The following is a 23,083-nucleotide window of genomic DNA, read 5'->3' on the forward strand; positions in this document are numbered from 1 at the left end:
TCTTCCTTGGTGTATAACGCACAGAATTTATTTAGTCTCTCTGATATGGCTTTGTCATCCCTAAGGGCCCCTTTTACCCTTGAACATCTAATGGTCCAATTGACTCCCTCGCAGGCTTTTTACCTCTAATATACCTGAAAAGGTTTGTTTTTGCTTTCCACAGCAAGCTTCTTTTCAAATTATTTGCCTTCCTTATCAGTGCTTTGCATCTGACTTGCCAGTGCTTATGATATTTCCTGTTTTCTTCATTTGGATCAGTTTTCCATTTCTTAAAAGATGTTTTTCAATGATATAGCCTCTCGCCTCGCCTTTCAACATATGCCGGTAGTCATTTAATCTTCCTACCACCTTTTCTAATATGTGGAATATATCTGATCTGGGCTTCCAAGATTGTATTTTTAAAGAACATCCATGCTGAGCTAAACTCTTAACCTTGTAGTTGCTCCTTTCAGTTTTTTCCTAACCATTTTCCTCATTTTATTGTGTCAGCTTTTTGAAAGTTAAATGCGGTCATAGTAGATTTTTTGTTTGCACTCCCTCCATTTAAATTTCGTAATGTTGTGATCACTGTTGCCAAGTTGCTCCAACACTGCTACCTCTTGCACAAAATCCTGTGTTCCACTAAGGACCAGGTCTAAAATAGTTTCCCCTGTTGGTTCTTGTACCAGCTGCTCCATGAAGCAGTCATTTATTTCATCTAGGCGCATTACTTCTCTAGAATATCCTGATGTAACATTCATGCAGCCAGTATTGGTGTAATTGAAATCACCTATTGTTACTATGCTGCTAATTTTGTTAGCTTCCATAATTTCTTTAGTATTTCATTGTTTATTAGTTTATTCTGGCCAAGTAGACGCTAATATATCTCCACTAGTATTTTATTCCCTTTTTCATCTGGAATTTCTATCCATAAAGATTCAACATTGCATAAAATCCCTGCTATGATTCTGTGCAATAGAAAAAAAAGTTCCATCATATCAAAGAGCAAAAGGGTTACTCTGATACTTTCTCATTCCCAAGAGGTTGGAAGATCTATGTTGAATAGTGGACCTCAGGGATCTAAATACACATCTTAAAAAGAAGTTCAAGATGAACTCTGAGTATACAATTCTAACTCATCTGGAAAGGAGCTACTGGCTAACTACATGAAACCTAAAAGATGTGTAACTTCATATCCCTATTCTCAAGTCTCACAGAAAACTTTGTTTTGCTCTGGGATCACATCATTATCAATACAGAGTTCTGCTGTTTGGTCTGTTAGTAGCTCTCAGAGTATTCTGTCTAGTTGTAGTAGCATAACTCAAATAAAACAGCATCCTAATTTTTCCTCATTTACACAATTACCTAATATTGTGCAGGTCTTACACTCAATCCAAAAACAACATATGTTTTGGTATGAAAACCCTAGAACGACTAGCCTTTATAGTGAATCTAGAAAAATCCCCAATACAACAGACCCATTGTCTGGAGTTCGTAGGAGCCAATTTAGATTCCAAGTTAGGAAAAGCTTTCCTTCCTCACCATTGGATATGCACCTTGATTAAGGTATTGTGCAACATCTCAAGTCATTCAGCAGTAATAACAAGACTGGTCATGTGAATGCTAGGTCAGTGGAATCAACACTTCCATCCAGTGTCACACACAGTACAAATCTGTCTATCCAACTCACTGAAATGGTAGACAAAGCCTTTGAACTTTCTTCACAGTCAGTCCTTCCATCCTCCAGGAATTCAGCAAGTCATAACTATGGATGCTAATTTCATCAACCTGTGCCCTCAAGGGATCTAGTCCATACAAGAAACTGGACTGCACATCAGTCTTCTAGAGCTAAAGGCCATTTACAATATACTACTGGTATTTGAGTCCTGGATACATCAATCCATAGTGCAAATTCAAATAGTCAGGTAACAATATTTTTCATAAACAAGAAAGTACAAGATCTGCAAGATAATGCAGAGGTCCTCACAAATTTGGAATCAGGCAGTTAGAATATCACACATCCTATAGTCTCTCTTCCAGACAGGGACAGTGTATGTTATAAGATGATCTTGGTCGCCTTCAGCCTCACAAATAGTCCCTTCAGAAATAAACTGTGGGGAACTCCTCTGGTAGACCTTTTCGCATCACCTTGAAATCACTACCTACCCCTTTACTGCTCAAAGATTAACAAAAGTTACAATAGCATCGGATGTATTCCTTATCCAATGGAACAGAGCATTCACATACATGTTTCCATCTGTTCCTCCCATCCCCAAAATTCTTCTGAAGTTACAAAAGGGAAAATTATTCTCATGGCTCTTTTTTGACCTTGTCAATTCAGGTGTCTGTGGCTGAAAAGACTAACTGCAGGTCCACCAATCCACCTTCTTATTTTTCTGGATCTCCTGCCCCAATACAATGGATATCTTCTTCATACCAACCTTTGATTTTTATTTATTTATTTTAAAAAATGTGTATTCCACCCTCCACAGTTTTAGTACTAACAGCATGGATATTGAAGGCAAAATAGTGAAGGTGATGGTGTTATCAACAGAGGTTACAGGTTTCACTGGTAGTACCACCACCGGATGTTCATACAATTTCATATGGGAAAGTTTGTTTTTTTTGTGGTGGTTTTCTTAGAATGTAGATCCCTTTCCATGAACAGAAACAACTTTATCTACTAATTTTTCCAACTCAGGGCTGAAAACCAATTCAGTTAGAATCCATATGTATAATTACAGCTTATCAGCATTCATAAGGCTTACCTATATGTCAACACCCCATAGTTTCTAAATTTATGAAAGGAATACACCATCTAAAGCCTCCAATCAGAATGCCGCCTCCTCAGTAGGATCTTAATATATTTCTTTCTCAGTTGATGAAGCTGCCTTTTTTACCATTAGCTTTTCCAGAATTAAAATGGTTAATCTGGAAACCGTTTTTTCTCATAGCTGCTAAGTCAGCTTGCAGGCTAAGTGAGCTTCAAGCTTTAATGAAATATCCTCCATTTACACAAATGTTTCCAAATAGTTGAGGATATTCTCAAACTTTTTACCAAAAGTGATCTGAATTCCTTTGAAACCAATCAATCAACCTTACCAGTTTTCTTTCTGAAACCTCATTCCTCTTCAACAGAAGAGAGACTTCATACACTGGATTGCAGAAGAGTATTACTATTTTATTTGGAGGTCAAAACTTATCAGAACTGTTTAATTTATATGATGTCAAACGAGATCACCAGTTAAAAAACAAACACTTTAATCATAGTTAGCTCATTGTATTTCTTTCTGCTTTTCAAAAGCAGGGATTGCACTTCTGCAAAAGATAAAAGCACATCAAGGAAAAGCCACAGCAATTCTGTAGCTCATATGCCACTAGGCTCTGTTCAGAACATTTGCAAGGTTGCTACATGGATGTCCATTCACACTTCAACAAATCACTAAAGCTTAGACCATGGCTCCCATGATTCTGTTCGGTCAGAAAGTTCTTCAAAACCTATTTCAATACCTTCAACGTAACCTTTATTTCAAGCCGGACTGCTTTCTTTGGATTTAAGTTTTTTGTGCAGCCCTTAAACTTGGGAGTCCCCACTCAAGAGCTATTTGTTCCTGCTTGCCTACAGGGAAAGCATATTTGCTTATCTATAAGGAGTGTTCTCTATGGACAACAGAACAAATCAGTCACAATCCAAGCCACCTCCTTAAATTGAAGCTTAGCTATAAAATTTCTGAGAGCGCTTACGCAGCAGCACAGGAACTCCTGCACATGCTCAGAAAGACTTCTTGGTCTTTCAGAGCTAGAGAGCACTTGTCCATGTTAGTGCTGTCAGATGACATCACCCACATGTGTGACTGATTTGTTCTGCTGTCTATAGAGAAAACTCCTTACAGGTAAACAAATATGCTGTCTATGAATGTAAATTAAGAATTTAACCAAAGCTGTGTGATAGTTTTGGTTTGTTTTCCTACTCTATTTATGGGACCTTTTGATATTAAGAAAAAAAAAAGGGAAACTAATCATATATAGTAAAACAGCAAACCCAGACAAAGGCAACAGAATTGATTACAAAAAAGTTATATATTTCTGTATCACAATATCATATATACAGTATCTAGTACAACTATATAACACATGCCCTTGTGTACATTTTTTAAAGTTTTTAGAGATGAAAATTAAGACCCCCAAGCAGTTGCTTTTCACAAAATGTTTTAATGTTTAGCATGGCTTTATTTTGAGACTTATTTTGCTGGTAAGGTCTCAGTGGTATGATATATTTTAGGTACTGAAAGCCGCTGCTACCCTGCCACAGTTTGATATTTTTTTTTATACAAACAGGAAGGATGATGGAAAGTTGTTTTGAATGTTTGTGGGACTTGGCCTCTTTTACACTTAAGAGTTTCTCTATTTCACTGACTAGGTATCAAATGAACCTGGCAATCGCTACAACATACAGTTGATTAATGCTCTAGTATTGTACGTGGGGACTCAAGCTATTGCACACATTCACAACAAAGGCAGTACTCCCTCAATGAGCACCATCACTCACTCTGCACACATGGACATCTTCCAAAACTTGGCTGTGGACTTGGACACGGAGGGTAAGTAAAAGATTTAAATCTGCCTTTTGTCAATAAGCATACAAACTGCTGGTCACTGCTTCATAATTTGACACTAACTTGCGGAATATCCCTGCCAATGATCCCCTCCGTGGGAACACGCTAGAGAACTATATAGACCTCTAGAAATCACATATTCTTTGGCAGTCTAATTATCTAACAACATTATAATACCACCTGTTTAGCTAGACTACATTAGGCACCGTACCTTTTAATTATGTTATTAACCCCATATATCTTAACCCAAGTTAATTCGACCTGTTCATTGTAAGACATTTACTTGTCATTGTTATTGTTGAGAATGTAAACCGAATTGATCAATAATTCTGTTATTGGAAAGTCGGTATAGAAAAATGCTAAATAAATAAATAAATAGATACTTTATCAAATGACTTGAGGTTATTGGACAGTTAAACTAATCCTTCTCTCTACTGTTCTCCCAGGACAAGCAGGATGGTAGTCCTCACATATGGATGACAACATCGATGGAGCCCTATCACAGAACACTTTTGTCAAAGTTTCTAGATTTTTGACTGGCACACTGAGCATGCCCAGCATGCCACTAACCCTGCAGCCAACAATGGTCCCCTCTTCAGTCTCTTTTTTTTCCATGCAGCAGTTGCCTCGCGTTTAAGAGCTCTGTGAGAAATTTCTCACAACTTTCCTCACGGAACTATTTGAAGTTTATCTTCTCAAAAAATCCCTAAGCGGGGTCCCCCATCGCGCTCCATTCCCTACGACACTCGGTAAGTGTTTTTTCCGGTACTTGCTGTCTGTTCCCGGCAGCTTACTGCTTTGGTGCCAGACGGTCACAGACCGCGCGCCCACTAAATTTTAACATGGCAACCGGGTTTAGAAAATGTCCCAAGTGTCCAAAGACCATGTCCATAACGGACCCGCATGAAGTATGTGTTTTATGCTTAAGCCCCTCGCACGATATTCGTCGATGCCCTAGTTGTGCACAAATGATCCCCAAAGGCCGTCGTGGTTGCCTGGCAAAATGGAGCAGTTGTTTCAAAACAGACTGCTCCATCGACGCCAATTCAAGCGCCACCGACCATGGAGGGTCCATTGACCTCTGAGACAATTCGCCAGGAGCACAGTGGACAGGGTGACCGTCTGTCACAGACTCCCATCGAGGACATCGACGTCATTGTCCTGGATGCCGGGGAAAGACCGGACTGAACACAGAGGGAAACATCGACACCAGCACCAGGCGTCCCCAACCGGTGCTGGCACCAATACCGCAGTGGCATCGACTTCCATCGAGCCGCCCGGGGAGAGGAGCCCTCATACTCTTCTGGATCCAGGACCCCTAGGTGTTCCCCACCGGTGCTGGGTACCGAGCCTCCATGGACCCCCGGTGGAGGCTCAGGTGACACCTAGCCTGCCTTCTACCCGATCGCCGTGCCATGGCTTCCCGGGAGGAATTGGACCGCATGGTCCAAGAGGCAGTGCTTAAAGCCTTACGAAGCTTCCAATCGCCACCAGCATCAGCCCCCATACAAGTCCCGGAACCGGCTCCCTCTGTGGCACTGCTCCTCGAGTGCCTCAATATGCTCATCAGTGCCTTATCGACTCCTCTGCCACCGGACACGCTGGCATAAAGTCATCCATCAAGGCCTTCACAGGTCCCAATTCCAGTACCAGGTTCCTCTGAGGAGGAAGGATAGATTCCCAGCCATGTCCCTCCACAGGAACAGTCTATGCTGGAGCCCATGCCAGGGCCATCGGGGTTACTGGTACCAAACCGCACCTCATCTGCCTTGATGCCGGCGCAGATTCCATCGATGCCTTCCGCCCTCTCGGCTTTGGCATGCTTCCTCCATCGGGAGCTCCGCCAGGAGAAGACGAAAGTTCCTATAATCCATGGGGCGATGCATCCGCAGATGATTCATCACGGACATCCAAGGATCTACTCTCAGAGCCTTCACCACCAGAGGAAAGACGAAGATCTCCTCCAGAAGACCTTTCCTTTGCCAGTTTTGTCAAAAAGATGTCTGAGACTATACCTTTTACATTAGTCATGGAGGAAGATGCTCGCCATAAAATGTTGGAGGTCTTACAATTTGTAGATGCTCCAAAAGAAATAATGAAGTTCTTTTGGATGTGGGAACATCCAGGTATGGTACCCCCAGTCAATAAAAAGACAGATGCTACCTATCTGGTTCAACAAGCCCCAGGTTTTCAAAAGAGTCAGCTGCCCCACCACTATGTAGTTGTGGAATCAGCTCAGAAAAAGGCTAAACTGTCGCATCCACATTCTTCTGCCCCTCCTGGTAAGGAACAGAAAGCATTGGATGCGTTGGGACAAAGGATTTTCCAAGGGGCCATGTTATCGCAAATTGCAGCATATCAACTATACATGACCCAATATAATAAAAATCTCTGGAAACAAGTCCAAGAGATTGCAGAGACACTACCACAGCAACAACAAGAAGCCTTGACCTCCATCCTACAAAAAGGAATGGAAGCAGGTAAACGAAGTCAGAGCTGCCTACGATTCTTTTGAAACAGCATCCAGAGTCTCGGCAGCGCGCATAAGTGCTAGACGCTGGGCCTGGCTTAAGGCCTCAGACCTATGCCTGGAAGTGCAGGACAAACTGGCAAATCTACCTTGTACCAGAGACAACCTGTTTGGGGATAGATCCAGGACGCAGCGGCCCAGTTAAAGGACCATCATGAGACCCTGCGCCAGTTGTCAACTGTCTCCCCAGATGTTCCCTCCGTAGCGCGCAGGGCCACACATAGAGAACCCAAGAAATAGTTCTACAGGCCACGCAGATATTACTCTCCTGCATCCCGTGCACGACCGGCTCAGGCACCTCAGAGGGCACGTGCGCACCAAACTAGAACATCTAGACCACAGCCAACTCCACAAGCTGGCCCTGCGCCTGGATTTTGACTCTTTCCCAGAGAGCAGCAGCCATATTCCAGTGGGGGGCCACCTGTGACACTTTGCAACAAATTGGCATCCAATCACCATGGACGAGTGGGTACTGTCCATCGTAAACCATGGTTATCGTCTAAATATTTCAAAAATACCCCTGGACTTCCCACCCAATCCATCCTGGAGTTGGGACAACCACACAGGAAAACTCGAGTCAGAGCTCTCAACCCTTCTATCGGTCAGAGCCGTGGAACTAGTTCCACCGAATCAGCAGGGAAAAGGGTTCTACTCTAGATATTTCCTTATTCCAAAAAAGATCGGCGGCCTCCAGCCTATTCTGGACCTCCATGCCTTGAATACATTTCTTTGCAAGGAACAGTTCAGGATGGTATCCCTGGGCACCATGCTTCCTCTACTCCAACAAGGGAATTGGCTCTGCTCTCTGGACCTTCAAGATGTATATGCCCATATTGCGATCTCCCCTCCTCGAAGCAAGTATCTGCGATTTGTGGTGGGCGCAGTCACTATCAATACAAGGTACTACCAGTCGGCCTAGCCTCGGCACCTCGAGTCTTTACACCTGGCAGTCGTGACTGTGCAGTTACACAGCAGAGGCATATACGTTTTTCCATACCTGGACGACTGGCTCATAAAAAGCCGGACAAAACAAGGAGCCTTCGACTCTCTCGGTCTCACCATAAGGCTTCTAAACTCATTGGGATTTCTAATAAATTACTCCAAATCCCAATTGATACCATCTCATCTTCTCTCCTTTGTAGGAGCAGATCTAGACACGACACTGTCCAGAGCATTCTTACCCAACAACCGTGCGATTATGCTGTCCAACCTTGCTAGCTTTATCCGCCGTCGTAAAAGAGCCTCAGCTGGCCAGTTTCTCAGGTTGCTCGGCCACATGGCATCAACTGTCCATGTCACCCCTATGGGCACGTCTTGCCATGAGAGTGACCCAATGGACTCTGAAATCCCACTGGCGACAAGCTACTCAGCTGCTGTCGTCCATGGTACACATATCCAGCAGCTTTGTCTGTCCCTTTCCTGGTGGATACACAAAGCCAACTTACAAGTGGATTTTCCTTTCCAGCAACCGGCTCCTCAGGTGACCTTAACTACAGACGCCTCCAACCTAGGTTGGGGAGTCCTTGTCCAAGGCCTTCAAAATCAAGGGACTTGGACAAAAGCCGAAGCGACCCATCAAATCAACTTTCTGGAGCTTCAAGCAATGCGATAAGCCCTTTATGCATTTCAGGATTACCTCTCCAACAAAGTTGTCTTGATTCAAACAGACAACCAGGTTGCAATGTGGTACCTGAACAAACAGGGGGCACAGGCTCTTAATCTGCTTTGTCAGGATTCGGCACAGATTTGAGCCTGGGCCCTATCGCATTCCATTGTTCTGCGAGCCACTTATATAGGGGGCACATAGAATGCACTGGCGGACCCCCTCAGCCAACGTTTCCAGCCCCGCAAATGGTCTCTGGATCCCTCTGTTGCGAGCAGAATCTTCCACAGGTGGGGGTCATCCGACCATCGACGACTTTGTGTCCAGTCAGAACCACACTGGAAAGCTGCTGCTCCCTGCACAGGGACCGGCATGCACCAGCTAGGGATGCCTTTGCCCGTCCCTGGAACAAAGGCCTGCTTTATGCATATTCTTCGATTCCGCTAATAAGCAAGGCTCTCGTGAAGCTACAACAGGACTGGGGTTTAATGATTCTCATAGCCCCGGACTAGCCACGCCAAATTTGTTTTCCCCATACTTCGCGACCTTTCTGTCCAAGACCCCATTCACCTGGGCACATCGCCCAACCTCATAACACAGCATCACGGCAAGTTACGCCACCCGAACCTCCAGGCCCTCTCTCTGACGGCCTGGATGTTGAAAGGCTGATACTACAACCACTCAACCTTTCAAGTGACGTATCTCAAGTCCTAGTAGCTTCACGGAAGCTTTCTACACAGAAATCCTACCGCTCTAAATGGAAGAGATTTACCTTGTGGTGCACACGAAAGGGCTTGGATCCTTTTTCTTGCCCCAGATCGAATCTGTTGGATTATCTCTGGCACCTCTCGGAATCTGGTCTCCAAACATGTATCTGAGTGCACCTTAGTGCCATTTCTGCTTTCCATCAAGGAATAGGGGATGCCCCGATAACTGTTCAACCCCTGGTGAGTAGCTTAATGAGAGGCTTAGAATAGCTTAAGCCTCCTCTACAGCCATCGGTCGTGGCATAGGACCTCAATGTCATGCTTGCACGGCTCGTGCACACTCCTTTTGAGCCCTTGCACTCCTTCGAACCCAGATACCGTACATGGGAAGTTCTTTTCCTAGTAGCCATCACATCTGCTCGCAGAGTGAGTGAGTTCAGGCCCTTGTGACCTACTCACCCTATACAAAGTTCCTCCATGACCGGGTGGTTCTCCACACTCACCCTAAATTCCTTCCTAAGGTGGTAACTGATTTCCATTTAAATCATTCCATAGTCTTTCCCACTTTCTTTCCAAGAACTCACGCTCACCCAGGTGAGCGAGCTCTCCACACCTTGGACTGTAAGCGTGTTCTTATGTTTTACTTAGTCCGCACTACAGCCCACAGGAAGTCCACCCAACTCTGTCTCTTTTGATAAGAACAAACTTGGGAATGCGGTGGGCAAGCAAACACTGTCAAACTGGTTGGCAGACTGCATCGCATTCTGTTACCAGCAAGCAGGCCTTCCACTACAGGGACGAGTGACGGCGCACTCAGTCAGAGCAATGGCAATGTCAGTAGCACACTACCGTTCAGTACCGATTGCTGACATCTGCAGGGCTGCGACATGGAGCTCTCTCCACACCTTTGCAACTCACTACTGCCTGGACAAGGTTGAGCGACAGGATTCCATCTTTGGCCAGTCTGTCCTAAAAAATTTGTTTCCAGTGTAGGAACCCAACTCGTCCTACCTCGACCCACTGTGAATTTGACTGCCTCATCCTTGCCAACAGCACCCATGTTGTTGTGCCTGTTGCACACGTTCAATGCTGCTTGGCCTCGTACATATGATTCAGCCTGTAGCTTGCTATTCACCCATATGTGAGGACTACCATCCTGCTTGTCCTGGGAGAAAGCAGAGTTGCTTACCTGTAACAGGTGTTCTCCCAGGACAGCAGGATGTTAGTCCTCATGAAACTCACCCGCCACACCGCAGTGTTGGGTTCGCTTATGTTTTATTTTATTTTTCGCTCGTACTTTTGCTACAAACGAGACTGAAGGGAGACCCCTCCTGGCTGCAGGGTTAGTGGCATGCTGGGTATGCTCAGAGTGCCAAAGTTCTAGAAACTTTGACAAAAGTGTTCTGTGTTAGGGCTCCATCGATGATGTCACCCATATGTGAGGACTAACATCCTGCTGTCCTGGGAAAACACCTGTTACAGGTAAGCAACTCTGCTTTTTGCTTTCTTTGCAGATAAGCTTTTTTTTTTTTTTTTTTTTTTTTTTTAAATCTGTCAAAATTCAAACAGTAAGGTGATCCACATCGTCAGGCCTGCCTATGCTCACATACATGTCCCTTCCAAATGCACCTCCCAAAAGAGGAAACTACTAATAAAATCTTGCTCTTGAACTGCCAAAGACCACATGAGTACTAATGCATGGAACATGTCCTTTAAGTACTGCAGATTAGGTCCTTTAAAAGCCATAAAAACACAAGTCAAAAGTTCCAGTGTAATCCTGTGACTGACAGCCAGTTTCGGCTGAAACAGAATTGGGGAGACATCCTGAAATACATAGGGAACTGTGAATTGAACAGTAGAATTTTACAATATCTGTAATACTTTGATCTGCATACAGTGAATTACAGTGATGCCGTACATGCATTGATACCTTGGAGGTATTTAAATCTCTATCATACTTCCCTATCCTGCCTTTCTTCTAGAGTATACATTTATTTATTTATTATTTATTTATAACTTTTTTTATACCGAAGTTCAGGTAACAGAATTACTTATCACTCCGGTTTACATTATAACAAGTAGAAAACAATGACAGCATATGTCTTACAATGAACAAGGGAGTGAACAACTTGGATAATATAACATAACATAACTAGGAACAGTAGCAGTATGCACTATTAGAGCGAGACTAGCACATGGGGAGGGAGGTTTGCTAATGGGGGGGAGGGGGAAGGAAGGTTGTTCGTGGAGGTGGGGAGGAGGGAGAAATTTCTTATTGATGAGTAAAAACATGAGCATAGGTTCTGGACGTCAACAGTATGAAAACAGTCTATGGGAGCTGTGGAAGACTAAGTAAGTTAAGGGAATGCTTGACCGAATAGCCATGTCTTGAGTCTTTTTTTGAACGTGTTGCGGCAATGTATCAGCCTTAGCTCCGGAGGAAGCAGATTCCACTGTTTGGGGCCTGCTGTGGATAGAGCTCTTTTACTTAAAGATGTTTTCATGGGAGGTGCATGTAGAGTTCCTCTTTGTGCTAAACTTAGCGGTTGGGAAGACGTGTGAAGCTGAAGAGGGATTCTGAGGTCCAGTGGAGTGTTGTTGAATATGGCTTTGTGGGTGATTGATAGAAGTTTAAACAGGATTTGAGATTTGACTGGGAGCCAGTGGAGCTTCTTTAGAATTGGTGTTATATGATCTCTTTTGTTGGATTTAGTGAGACACCTTGCTGTAGCGTTCTGTAACAGTTGAAGAGGCTTTAGGGTGTAGACTGGGAGACCGTGAAGCAGTGAATTACAGTAGTCCATTTTCGAGAAGATGATGGATTGTAACACTGACCTGAAATCGTGAAAATGAATGAGGGGTCGAAGCCTTTTTAGAACTTGGAGTTTGTAGTAGCACTCTTTAACTGTAGTGTTGATGAAATCAGAAAAGCTCAGATGGTTATCCATGACCACCCCAAGGTTTATGACCCGTGGGGAGAGAACTGGGAGCGGCGTAAGGTGAGAGCTATTCAATGGAAGGTGAGAGCTATTCAATGAAAGGGTGCCATCTTGAGTGATCAAGAGGAATTCTGTCTTGTCAGTGTTGAGTATCAGGTTAAGGTTAGACAGGAGTTTGTTAATGGAGAGGAGGCAGGAGTTCCAAAAAAAGTACGGTCTTTTTGAAGTGATTCGGTGATAGGAATAAGGATTTGGACGTCATCTGCATATAAGTAATGGGTTAACTTTAGATTGGAAAGGAGATGACAAAGCGGGAGAAGATAGATATTGAATAACGTAGGGGATAGCGAAGAGCCTTGAGGGACCCCTAATGTGGAACTGAACGGTGGTGACTCTTTGCTATTGATCTTAACTTTGTAGTATCTGTTCTGGAGGAAAGATTTGAACCAGTTTAGAGCTTTGTTTTTGATGCCGATCTCGGATAGTCTTTCGATGAGATAATCATGGTTGACCGTGTCAAAGGCAGCCGAAAGATCAAGGAGGATGAGCAAGCAGGGCTGTTTGTTTTCTAGATTCATGAGAATGTTGTCTGACAGAGATAAAAGAAGAGTTTCGGTACTGCAGGATTTGCGAAAGCCTAATTGGGTCTGTCCCTATATGTTATAAGACCATTGACCATTTTAATAGCCACCCTTTGGACTCCATTTGATTTATCATTTTAAAGATGTGGTCTCCAGAATTGAATACAGTATTCCAAAAGAGGTCTCACCAGGGACTTATGTAGGGGGGCAGTATTGCTTCCTTTCTTCTTTTTCTGCTCTGCATTCCTCTCCCTATTCACCCAAGCCATCTGTCTGGCTTTTGTCGTGGTCTTATCCACCTCTTTGGCCTCCTTAAAATCATCAGATATTATCCCCAGATTGTGCCTTGTTTCGTACTTAGAATTTCACGTCTACCATTCCCTTCAGTGTGTGCAGCCCTAATACGCGAGACTATATTTTTAGCATTAAATCTTTGCTGCCAGATTCTAGGTTTGTCTACAGTTGTGTTCATAAGTTTACATACCTCTCTGGCAGAATTTGTAAGATGTATAGCATTTTAAGAAATGAGTGATCAGACAAAACACATCTGTTTTAAATGTGTTTCAAATTAAACTAGTGTGCATCACAGAATAACACAATCATTAAACCATACGGTAAGGAAAATAATACAATAGTCCAGCGGCACAGGGAATTTAGTCAACATTGATGGCAGGATGAATGCAACATCTTGGTTCTTAATATCATGTGCATCAGTGTCATCTTGCAGTCTTTTGTGATAGTTGTGAATGAGGCCTTTTATTTTATCATGTGGCAAAGCTACTCCTTCTTTAGCAAAAAGCCTCCAGATCCTGTAAATTCTTTGTCTAGAATGAACTGCATGTTTGAGCCACTTCAGTGTGAACTCAATGATGCTGAGGTCAGGAGACTGATGGCCAATCCAAAATCTTCACTTTTCTTCTGCTGCAGCCACTGAAGGGTTGACTTGGCCTTATGTTTCGGATCATTTTCATGTTGGAAAGTCCATGAATACCAAATATGCAGCTTCCTTGCTGATGAATGCAAATTCTCCTTCAATATTTTCTGATAAGATGTTGCATTCATCCTGCCATCAATGTTGACTAAATTCCCTGTGCCGCTGTAGCTTACACACCTCCAAAACAGCAGAGATCCACCTCCATGCTTCACGATAGGGATGGTGTGCTTCTCTTCATAACATTTATGATTGTGACCATAAAGTTCAATTTTGGTCTCCTCGCTCCCAGTTTTTTCCCAAATGTTTTGAGACTTCTGTAGATGCTGTTTGGCATATTGTAAGCAGGCTGTTTTGTGGCACTGGTGCAGCAATGGCTTTTTTCTAGCAACTCTTAACATGCAGCCCATTTTTGTTCAAGTATCTCCTTATTGTGCATGCTGAAACACTCACATCGCTTTGTTTCAGAGAAGCCTATATTTCAGTAGAGGTTGCTTGTGGGTTTTTCTTTGTATCCCAACAAATTTTCCTGGCAGTTTGTCTGAAATCTTTCTATGTCTACCTTTATATTACAGAACCCATAATTTTCACTTGTTGATCAGAGTTTGAGCAGATTGGCATTTTCATATCTTTGGATATCTTTTTATATCCTTTTCCTGATTTATAAAGTTGAACTACTTTTTCTCACAGATTCTTTGACAGTTATTTTGCTTTCCCCGTGCTTCAATAACCACCAAACTCAGTGCAGCCCTGGATGAAATGCACAAGGGTTTCTCAAGAACTAATAAACTCATTGACTATTTATACACAGAGACTAATTAAAATCAAACAAGGCACTCTTGTTTGGATATCTAACCTTCATTGCTATCTCAACTTGAGTGTGTCAACTTCAGTTTATATTATTGGCCCAAACATTGAAGGGTTTGTAAACTATTGAACAGGACCATTTTATTTCCTTTTTTTGCTATGGTTTGTTTAATGATTGTGCTATTCTGGATGCATAATAGTTTAGTTTAATTTGAAACACATTTAAAATAACAGATGTGCTTTGTCTGATTAGTCATGTTTTCTTAAAATGCTACATCTTACAAATTCTGCCAGGGATATGTAAATTTATGTGCACAACTGTAGATCCCTATATTTTCCATGCCTTCCTGGATGTGTATCTTGTTGCAGATTTTGGTATCCTCTGCAAAAAAAAAAAAAAAATTCCCAATAGTCTTTCTACAGTGTCACTTACAAAAATGTTGAAAAGGACTAATCCATGTAGTATACCACTAGTAATGCACCTCTTCTTGGAGGGAACTCCATTTACCACTACCCTTTATTGCCTCCCCACAACCAGTTTCTAGCTCAATCAGTTACTTTACCGCCCTCACAAACAGGTCGATACTGTAACGTGCGGTTGAAGATTTCCCGTCTGTAACGTACTGGGAGCGCACAATTCGGACACGTAAGGCGATTCAGCGATACAGTCTCCAGTTTCACGCGTCCTTAGCGCTTCTTAAAACAGACGCATAACCCTTTCCGCACGCAGCATGTATATGATATGTAAATGAACGAATTAGCTGTATAATGAAGGAATTAGCTATTCCCCTCCAATACTGTGACGCGCGCTCAAATTATCTCCTTTGCAACCCGCTATTTTGCCGCGTCCTTAACCTGTTAGTTTACCGCTACCCTCTACTTGGTGTTAGTGTGGTGTTCGAAAATTAAAACGGGAATAAAGTGTAAAAAATGGTGTAAAAAAAGTGTAAAAACATTGCTTACCTGCCCTGGCCCCGTCCGGTCTCCGGTGCAGCCCCAGTCCTGTCCCCTCCTCCTGAAGCAAAAAAAAAAAACAACCGAAAAAGTAGCAAGGCTCGGGCCTGCTACAGTAGTCCCTTCTCCCTTCTCCTCTCCTCCCGATTTCGGCGCTCAAGGCGGCCGGGTGGGCGTGCATTCATCCAGGCAGAGGGAGCCGGCAGCGAAAGCGGCCTCCGGCTCCCTCTGCCTGGATGAATGCACGGCCCCCGCCGGCAGCGAATGAATGCCCGTGCGATTTCGGCGCTCAAGGCAGTCACGTGACGTCACGGCATGAGCACCGAAATCGCACGGGCATTCATTCACTGCCGGCGGGGGCCGCTGGATGAATGCACGGCCCCCGCCGGCAGCGAATGAATGCCCGTGCGATTTCGGCGCTCATGCCTTGAGCTCATGCCTTGAGCGCCGAAATCGCACGGGCATTCATTCGCTGCCGGCGGGGGCCGTGCATTCATCCAGGCAGAGGGAGCCGGAGGCCGCTTTCGCCGCCGGCTCCCTCTGCCTGGATGAATGCATGGCCACCCGGCCGCCTTGAACGCCGAAATCAGGAGAAGGGAGAAGGGACTAACGTAGCAGGCCCGAGCCTTGCTACTTTTTCAGTTTTGTTTTGTTTTTTTTTGCTTTGGGATGAGGGGACAGGACTGGGGCTGCACCGGAGACCGGACGGGGCCAGGGCAGGTGAGCGGGGGCTGGGGGATAGTTTGCCGAGCATCGGGGAACATAACTGTCCACTTCCTGGTACCTGTCATTTGAAATGACATTTGAAATGACAGATACCAGCGCGGCCGTGAAGCGTTAGGCCCGCGAACCCAGGATAATGTATAGGCGCTCTATACAGTAAAATGGGTTGCGCGGGCCTAACGCTTGCCTAAGGCTTCGCAGCCGCGGCATGCATTTGCATGCAATTAGAAGAGAGTATAGACTGCGGTAGGTGAAGAGAACTGTGCGTGCGGGGAACGAGGGTGCGCCTGACACTGCCGCACTGTTTCTACCGCGGCCTTAGAGTATCAACCCGAAAGAGCATTCAGCTTATTTATAAGTTTCCAGTGTGGAATCATGTCAAATGCCTTCTAGAAATCCAAGTATAATAGCTCTCTCCCTGATTCAAAACTCTGGTCATCCAAAGAAAGTGATTAGAATCATCAAAGACCTACCTCTGATAAAACCATACTTGCCTCAGATCTTGTAATCATTTCAATTCCAGAAACTGCACTTTCCCTGTACGTACCTGGATCAGTCCAGACAGTGGGTTATGTCCCCAATCCAGCAGATGGAGTCAGCACAAGCTTTGAGGGGGCGTATCCATATATACTACTACCCCCTCTGCAGGAGTTCAGTATCTTCTGACTCCAGCAGATGCGAGTAGGGGAATCAGGCTTCCCCTCCTTTTCCTTCACTTTCTTGCTTGATTATGGCTTGTTGTTGTCTTTTTCTGTGGATCAAGTTTGGATCAAGTTTGTATTAAGTTTAAAAAAAAAAAAAAAGGCAGAGTTCTTTCAACTTCTGGGGAGTGGCTTATCTTCCTTGTCTCTTCTCTGCGGCCTTGCTGTTTATTTCTCGTTGCAGCCAGGGGTAAGTTTGTTTTTCCTTTGTAGTTTTTTCCTTTACAGCTCAGCCCCCGGTGCCCGCGAAAGCCGGTGGAGCCGGCCTCTTCGCTCTTTACTCCCTCACCCGCGGCCATTTTACAGCTCCTCATGGGCTGCTGAGCCATTTAGGGAAAGATGTCTGGGGCGGGTCGTGTGGCCAGGAAGGCCCCCCCGCGGCACCCTCCTCTATTTTCAGACAGCGGGCAGTGCGGGCCGACCGGGCCCCCCCGCAGCGGCGCCTTTGTGCGCGTGGCCCCCCCCCCCCCCCCCCCCCCCCGTGGCTTTTTCTTTTCTCCTGCAGCGATCCCGATGCCGCGGCCGTCCCGCTGTGCGGCCTGCGGAGACCCGGGGTCCCGGATTTCCCGGGAGGGCATCTGTGCACGATGCCTTCCCGGGGGGGAAGGTACCTCACAGTCCCTGACTGATTTCTCTTTTTTGCCCGGGCGGTGCGGGCCGGCCACTCCGCCATTTTTGGTGGGAACGGCGGCCATTTTACATTCTGAGCGCCCTGAGGCGCAGGCCACGAGGGGGAACGGATCCCTGGAGGCCACGAGGGAGAACGGATCCCTGGAGGACTCTACCAGCGGGAGTGTTCCCCCGATTTTGGTGCAGGAACCAAGCACCCAGAGCCAGGGAGCAGGAACCACGCCGCCCCCGAAGCGCACCCGAGCAGGCCGGGGTTCTCTCCGGAGTTTATCCTGCTCATGCATACCGCTTATCTGCAGGGGCTGGAAGCACCTGTGGGACACCCCCCCCCTCCTAAGATCCCTCGGATGTCGCCCTCGCCGGCCCCCCCCCCCGACCCTCCGGGAGTGGGGGCCTCCCGCCTTCCTACCCGGGTCCGATCCACGCCCGCGGCAGTGGGGGCGGTGCCAGACCCAGCGGGACATGGACTTGACCTCCCGGACGGGGGACAAGGGGACGGCACACAGGAGGGGGATGATCCGCGTACCCTACGCCTCTTCCAGAGGGAAGAGCTGGACGACCTCATCCCGCAGATCATCCAAGAATTAGATTTGGATCCGCCACCAGACCCGCCTGCCCCAGTAGCTCCCGCTGTCATCACTTCTTCAAGGAAGGGAGATCCTGTCCTGGCGGCACTCCGGCCGAGGGCTCAGGCTTTTCCCATTCATGACTCGTTTTTACAACTTCTCACCAGGGAATGGGACACCCCGGAGGCCTCCCTGAAGAGCAGCCGGGCTATGGAAAAGCTGTACCCGCTCCCCGAAGATTTTCTGGACCTCATCAAGGTCCCAAAGGTGGACTCCGCAGTGTCGGCGGTCACGAAGAGGACGACTATCCCAGTGACGGGAGGTGCGGCGTTGCGGGACACACAGGATCGTAAGTTGGAAGTTTTCCTTAAGCGGGTTTTCGAGGTCTCCGCTCTGGGTATGCGGGCGGTGATGTGCAGTTCGCTTGCCCAGCGGGCTAGTCTCCTTTGGGTGCAACAACTCCTCACGTCTCAGAACCTGCCGTCCGATGAGGCTGCCCAGGCAGATCGGCTAGAAGCCGCAGTGGCGTATGGGGCGGACGCCTCGTACGACCTTTTTCGGGTCCTCGCAAGATCCATGGTTTCGGTAGTGGCAGCACGACGACTACTGTGGCTACGCAATTGGGCGTCTGATACGTCCTCTAAGTCCAGTCTGGGCTCTCTTCCCTTCAGGGGCAAGTTCCTCTTCGGGGAGGATTTGGACCAGATCATCAAGTCCCTGGGGGAGAACGCTGTTCATCGGCTGCCGGAGGATAGGTTTCGACCATCCAGAGCGTTTTCTTCTTCTCGGACCAGAGCCAGAGCGCAACGGCGCTACAGGGGCTACAGACAGACGGGCTCCCGGCCATCCGCCCCCAGGTCTCAGCCCTGGTTGCGCGCCTTCCGCGGGCATCGGCCCTCACGCACTACTCCCGGAACCGGGAACCCCTATACCAAGTCTTCACAATGATGCCAGTCTCGCCCACTCCCCTGTCCCCAGGATTGGGGACCGACTAACGTATTTCTAAGCGGAGTGGGCACGGATCACCTCGGACCAGTGGGTCCTGGATACCATAAAACACGGCTACGCATTGGAATTTGTCCGCCCCCCGCAGGGAAGGTTCATCTTTTCCCCCTGTGGCTCGGACCTCAAGAGAGGAGCGGTGCAGCTGACTCTGGACAGACTCCGGGAGATAGGCGCTACTGCGCCCGTGCCCTTCGGAGAGCTGGGCTCGGGCCACTATTCCATCTATTTCGTCGTACCAAAGAAGGACGGTTCCTTCCGGCCTATCCTAGTCCTCAAGGAAGTCAACAAATCCCTTCGAGTCGTTCGGTTCCGCATGGAAACGCTCCGGTCAGTGATTGCGGCGGTGCATCGGGGGAGTTCCTCGCCTCCCTGGACTTAACGGAGGCCTACCTGCACATTCCCATCCGCCCGGACCACCACAGTTTCCTTCGTTTCAAAATTCTGGACCAGCATTTTCAGTTCACGGCTCTCGCGTTTGGATTGGCGCCGGCGCTGCACACCTTCACCAAGATCATGGTAGTTGTGGTGCAGCTCTCCGGAAGGAGGGCATCCTGGTTCATCCTTATCTGGACGATTGGCTCCTCCGGGCGAAGTCATTCGATCATGGACGCTCAGCGGTGACTCGAGTAGTACGGTTTCTACATTCCCTGGGATGGGTAGTGAACTTCTCCAAGAGCTCCCTCATGCCCTCGCAACGCTTGGGTTTTTTTTGGGGGCAACTTTCGACACCCTACTGGGCAAAGTTTTTCTGCGCCAGGACAAAGCTCAATCCTTGCGGGATCACACACGACGGTTCTCTGCGTTACCAGAGCCCACCTCCTGGGACTACCTGCAACTCCTGGGAGTGATGGGGTCCACCATCGACCTTGTACCTTGGGCTTTCGCGCACCTCAGGACCTTACAGTGGGCGCTCTTCTCCCGTTGGAAACCAGTATTGCAGGACTATCAGATGATTCTCCCACTCCCACAGAATGCCAGGGACAGTCTGGGCTGGTGGTTGGATCCGCCGAACCTGGCCCGTGGCATGTCCCTCGATCTGCCAAATTGGGTGGTGGTGACCACCTATGCCAGTCTAGCAGGCTGGGGTGCAGTCTGCGATCGAAGCGCCACGCAGGGGACGTGGTCCACGGTGGAGGCGAAGTGGTCAATCAACCGTCTGGAAACCAGAGCGGTCCGGCTAGCTCTGCGACATTTCCTCCCGCTTCTTCGGAACCGAGAAGTCAGAATCCTATCGGACAACGCTCCCACCGTGGTCTACATCAACCGCCAAGGAGGCACGCGCAGCCCGCAGGTCGCGCTCGAGGCGGCGCTGCTGATGCAATGGGCGGAGCGTCATCTCGTCCGGCTAGCGGCCTCGCACGTCGCCGGTGTGGACAACGTCCAGGCGGACTTCCTCAGTCGTCAACTGCTGGACCCGGAGAGTGGTCTCTCTCCGACAAAGCAATGCAACTTCTCGTCCATCGGTGGGGGGCCCCCCACTTGGATCTGATGGCGTCCGCTCTCAACGCCAAGGCTCCACGCTTCTTCAGTCGCTGGAGAGAGCGCGGAGGGAGTGGATGCCCTGGTCCTCCCGTGGCCGCCATATCTTTCTTTTCCACCATGGCCCCTGGTGGGCAGGATGCTCCGCAGAATAGAAAGCCATCAGGGGACCGTGGTTTTCGTCACCCCAGAATGGCCCAGGCGACCCTGGTTTGTGGACCTGCTACAGCTGGTGATCGACAGGCCAATCAGGCTGGGGCACCTCCCCCAGCTCCTACATCAGGGCCCGGTATTTTTCGAGCAGGCAGAATTCTTCTGTCTTGCAGCCTGGCTTTTGAGAGGCGCCGCCTCCGGCGTCGGGGCTACCTGGAGGCGGTAGTATCCACGCTATTGCGGGCACGAAAGACATCGGCCTATGTTCGAGTCTGGAAGGTGTTCGAGCTGTGGTGTACCAGCCAGGCCACGAGACCCGCTAAGGCTTCTGTACCTCAGATCCTTCAGTTTCTACAGGCGGGGGTGGAAAAAGGGCTCACCTATAATTCACTACGGGTTCAGGTGGCCGCCCTTGGTTCGCTGTTGAGCGATGGGGGCTCTCTTCTACAGCATCCTGACATTGCTCGTTTTCTCAAGGGTGTCAAGCATATGCGTCCTCCGTTACGGGACCCTTGTCCCTCCTGGAGTCTTAACCTTGTGCTTTGCTCCCTGTCGGGACCACCGTTCGAGCCGCTGCGCAGCGCAACGATAAAGGATCTCACTCTCAAGACTGTATTTCTTGTGACCATCTGTTCCGCTCGACGCATCTCGGAGATGCAGGCTCTGTTGTGTAGAGAGCCCTATCTCCGTTTCTCCGACTCCGGAGTTTCGCTTCGCACCGTTCCCTCCTTCCTTCCGAAGGTGGTTTCTGCATTCCATGTGAACCAGACGGTGGAGTTGCTGTCCTTCTCTTCCTCAGAGCCGAAGTCTCTCCGTCTCTTGAATGTCAAGCGCACTCTGCGCCTCTATCTGGAGGCTACAAATGAGTTCCGAACCTCTGACCATCTCTTTGTACTCTGGGCCGGTCCTAAGAAGGGGTCTCAGGCCTCAAAGACTACCATTGCCAGATGGCTGAAGGCCGGCATTGCTGCTTCTTACATTGGGGCGGGTCGGACTCCCCCACCCGGAATCGTAGCGCATTCTACACGTTCTCAGGCGGCTTCCTGGGCGGAGGTTCGCTCGGTATCCTCGCAGGAAATTTGTAGGGCAGCCACCTGGAAATCGTTACACACGTTCTCGAGGCACTATCGTCTGCACCTCGCCTCTTCGGTCTCTGGACACTTTGGCGAGCAGGTTCTCCGAGCAGGCCTCGCAGGACCCCACCCGATTTAGGGAAGCTTGGGTACATCCCACTGTCTGGACTGATCCAGGTACGTACAGGGAAAAGAAAATTATTATTTACCTGCTAATTTTCGTTCCTGTAGTACCATGGATCAGTCCAGACGCCCACCGCGTTTGGGTTCTTGATCCTGCTCAGCTCTGCGCTGCTTCTTGCTCGCAGTGTTCTGTGTCTTCACAGTCGTTTCTTTTCGCTGTTTTTCACAGCTCCCTACAAGTTGGTAGGATGTTTGCAGTTACTTGTTGCGGTTACAATTGTTTTCATTATCTGTTTCCACAAACTTGATCCTTCGGGGGTTTCTACTCGGGCTTTGATATACTCGATACTGAACTCCTGCAGAGGGGGTAGTAGTATATATGGATACGCCCCCTCAAAGCTTGTGCTGACTCCATCTGCTGGATTGGGGACATAACCCACTGTCTGGACTGATCCATGGTACTACAGGAACGAAAATTAGCAGGTAAATAATAATTTTCTTATCCTCTTTGGGCAGCAATTCCATTAGTATATTCATCATAGAGAACAGACTAACCAGCCTGTAATTCTCAGCTGCCTCCTTACTTTCACATTTGTGGAGAGAAACCACATCCACCTGTTTCTAGTCCTCAAACTATTCTTCCAGTTCTAAAGAAGCTTTGAAAATGTCAGCTATAAAACCCTTGGATGTATCCCATCCGGCCCCATCACTTTATCTCATAAACAGTCTTCTGAATATCATTTGATTTTTGTTTTATTTCTTTTAGATTTACATGCCACCTTTCAGCTATTACATTCAGTTACTATAGGTTTACCTTATTTTCAATACTAATCCTATTTGTCTTTTTTTCTGTAGTCTTGTCTTCTGGCCTATCCTCTGTGAAGACAAATCAGAAATATTAAGCAATTATGTTTTTTCCTTGTCAGCATCTGCATATTCCTCCTTTTCACCTCAGTTTCAAAATGCCTCTCTTGTACTTCCTT

At 47.3% G+C, this 23,083-nt stretch overlaps 1 protein-coding gene across 1 annotated transcript in view; it reads left to right on the forward strand.

Annotated features, from left to right (window-relative positions):
- The window catches only part of CNOT1 (CCR4-NOT transcription complex subunit 1), a 987,642-nt gene that overhangs the window by 956,382 nt on the left and 8,177 nt on the right, over window positions 1-23,083 (forward strand). Inside the window, 1 exon segment of the mRNA XM_029609242.1 lies at window positions 4,400-4,580. Within this exon segment, the coding sequence (XP_029465102.1) occupies window positions 4,400-4,580 (181 nt within the window).

Source organism: Rhinatrema bivittatum, chromosome 7 (assembly GCF_901001135.1).
Source record: "Rhinatrema bivittatum chromosome 7, aRhiBiv1.1, whole genome shotgun sequence".
Lineage (NCBI taxonomy): Eukaryota > Metazoa > Chordata > Amphibia > Gymnophiona > Rhinatrematidae > Rhinatrema > Rhinatrema bivittatum.